Here is a 2,496-nt window from a genome sequence, read left to right as displayed (position 1 = left end):
AGAAGTACCTGCTTTGTAAATGTTGAGTTTATTAAAATAAAAAAGTAAAGTGCAGCAGAGAACCATTTGTTTTCTCTCTTGCCAAACTTGACTTTTGGAATGGGGGATTATATATTTTAAAGCTCAAATTTCTAAACTGGACTTTCAATGGAAGCAGGTAAAAAAGAGCCAAAAATGGCTGCCCGGTCTACAGATACTGAGATAAAATTTAGTGTAAAAGAAGCTAATAGTCCCGCCAAAAATGCTAACACCTCTCCTCAGAGCTCACAATATCACAAGAGATAGAAGATGAAGCCATTTAAGAGTTTGACCAAATGGCAATAATTTGGTCTCTTCTCAGCATGAGATGATTTCAATTTGAAAAAGACCTTACAGATTTTTTTACACGAGACGCCCCTCCTGACTCAACCTGGGCTTAAACCTGCAGCCTGAGGATCATGAGACTGTGGCACCGACCACTGATCCACCACAGCCCTCTGAAACCAAACATTCATAATGAGGAAAAATACTTTCTACTTTTCTACGAGCCAACAGTTACTACAACCTACTGTGTTGTTTAGGTTGATTTGTTTATTTGAAGTCTTTGCGTTTTTCAGTCTGTTAGTCGTATTGCATCATGAACATTATGTGACAAACAATCATAGTCACGGTTTGTGGTGTTTTTATATGCAAACTGTTAGTTTCTCATTCACTCCCATTTAATGCAGACACATTTGGGCCACAGCAGCCACTTTGCAAACACAACCACCAAACAAGTTGATTTTGTGTGTGTGTGTGTGTGTGTGTGTGTGTGTGTGTGTGTGTGTGTTATGATTATTATTTTTTTCCATAGTTGTTTTTAAATCATTCAAGGCCAAATACTATTTTAACATCAAATCAAAAATGTCCCAAAACTAAACATTAAAACTCTTTTACACTATAAATTAAAGGGAAACTGACAGATTTATGATCATATATTTTAGTCAGTAATGAAATATTAAATGGTTATTTATTCTGACCACATCATATTAAATTTTTGTGAATTAATTAATCAATCAATCAATTAATTAATTTAAAAAAATTTACACCAAAATAATTTAGGGGAGCTTTAAAATATTTTATGGGGGCTCCAGCCCCCCTAAAATAGGCCTAGTGACGCCACTGTCCTGTAGTGTCCTGAGGCAGCAGGCAGGGGAGCAAAAACCACCGGTTGGGACTAGAACCTCCTTTTAGGACCAGCTCCTCCTCTGTGTCTCCAAGCTGAGCCTCCTCATCACAGAACACACCTGGCCCTGTGCTGAAATGGGCGGGGCAGAAGGAGGTTCTTAAAGAGACAGAGGCCAATWTCAAGTTGTTTAGAAATAAATATGATGAGAAGTCAAGTTTATTTTCTATTTAAACATGTGAACAGCTTTTTAATAACAACCGAAGGTGACATAGTTACTTTATTATGGTTTGCCTGAGAAGCACATGATATTTACCTTTAACTTCTCTAACTGTTCCTGAAATGAACTTTTTAAATTAAAAGAATTAAAGTTCTGGTACTTCATAAATGATCAAATCAACTTCTGTCTTTCATGTCAGTTTTAAACCAACTAAATCTCAAAGATGGGTTCTTTCTGTTTTAGTCTTGTGAACGAGTTGATGTGTTGAGGATGACTCTCAGRTACTACCACACCAAACCTTAGTCCAGTGTCTTCACAGCTGCCTGATCTGATCTGATGTTCTGCAGCTTCAGCCACGATGGAGGACTTCCAGATCCGACCCCACAGCCTGTTCGTCCACTCGTACCGAGCGCCCACCTTCTGRGACCACTGTGGAGAGATGCTGTGGGGGCTGGTTCGACAGGGACTRAAATGTGAAGGTGAGCGGGCCTCAGGTGTTCCCAGGACAGGAAGCAGAGGACCGGGTCCAGTGAGACAGGACTCAGAGTTTGTCTCCGTCTCTTCTCAGGCTGTGGGCTGAATTATCACAAACGCTGCGCCTTTAAAATCCCCAACAACTGCAGCGGGGTGAGACGGAGACGGCTGTCCAACGTGTCCCTGACAGGAGGAATGGTCAGCATCGGYCGGCCGCTCTCTGCAGAACCTTCTCCTCCACACTACACCGACGAGGCTCTGCTGGTCAGTACAGAACCTTCTGGACTCAGACAAGGTGAACCTGTCTGCAGCCTAACTTCAGTTTCTTCTGTCCTGTTCCAACAGTCACCTGTCAGCCCCAACATGGAGGTAAGTCTGAACACCAGAACCCACCAAAACACACCAGAACCCACCAGAACCCACCAGAAACCACCAAAACCCACCAGAACACACCAAAACCCAAGAAAACACACCAAAACCCATCAGAACCCACCAAAACCCACCAAAACCCATCAGAACCCATCAGAACCTACCAAAACCCACCAGAACCCAACAAAACCCACCAGAACCCACCAAAACCCACCAGAACCCACCAAAACCCATCAGAACCCACCAAAACCCACCAGAACCCACCAAAACCCATCAGAACCCACCAAAA

General features: G+C 42.4%; 1 protein-coding gene across 1 annotated transcript in view; it reads left to right on the top strand.

Annotated features, from left to right (window-relative positions):
• The window catches only part of LOC106529182 (serine/threonine-protein kinase D1), a gene marked incomplete at its 5' end in the record, with an annotated part of 32,360 nt that overhangs the window by 2,807 nt on the left and 27,057 nt on the right, over positions 1 to 2,496 (top strand). Inside the window, 2 exon segments of the mRNA XM_014024534.1 lie at positions 1,712 to 1,843; positions 1,933 to 2,282. Coding sequence (XP_013879988.1) covers positions 1,712 to 1,843; positions 1,933 to 2,282 — 482 coding nt within the window.

The sequence above is a fragment of the Austrofundulus limnaeus genome, unplaced genomic scaffold (assembly GCF_001266775.1).
Source record: "Austrofundulus limnaeus strain Quisiro unplaced genomic scaffold, Austrofundulus_limnaeus-1.0 Scaffold426, whole genome shotgun sequence".
Lineage (NCBI taxonomy): Eukaryota > Metazoa > Chordata > Actinopteri > Cyprinodontiformes > Rivulidae > Austrofundulus > Austrofundulus limnaeus.
This window is presented reverse-complemented; position numbering and strand designations above follow the sequence as displayed.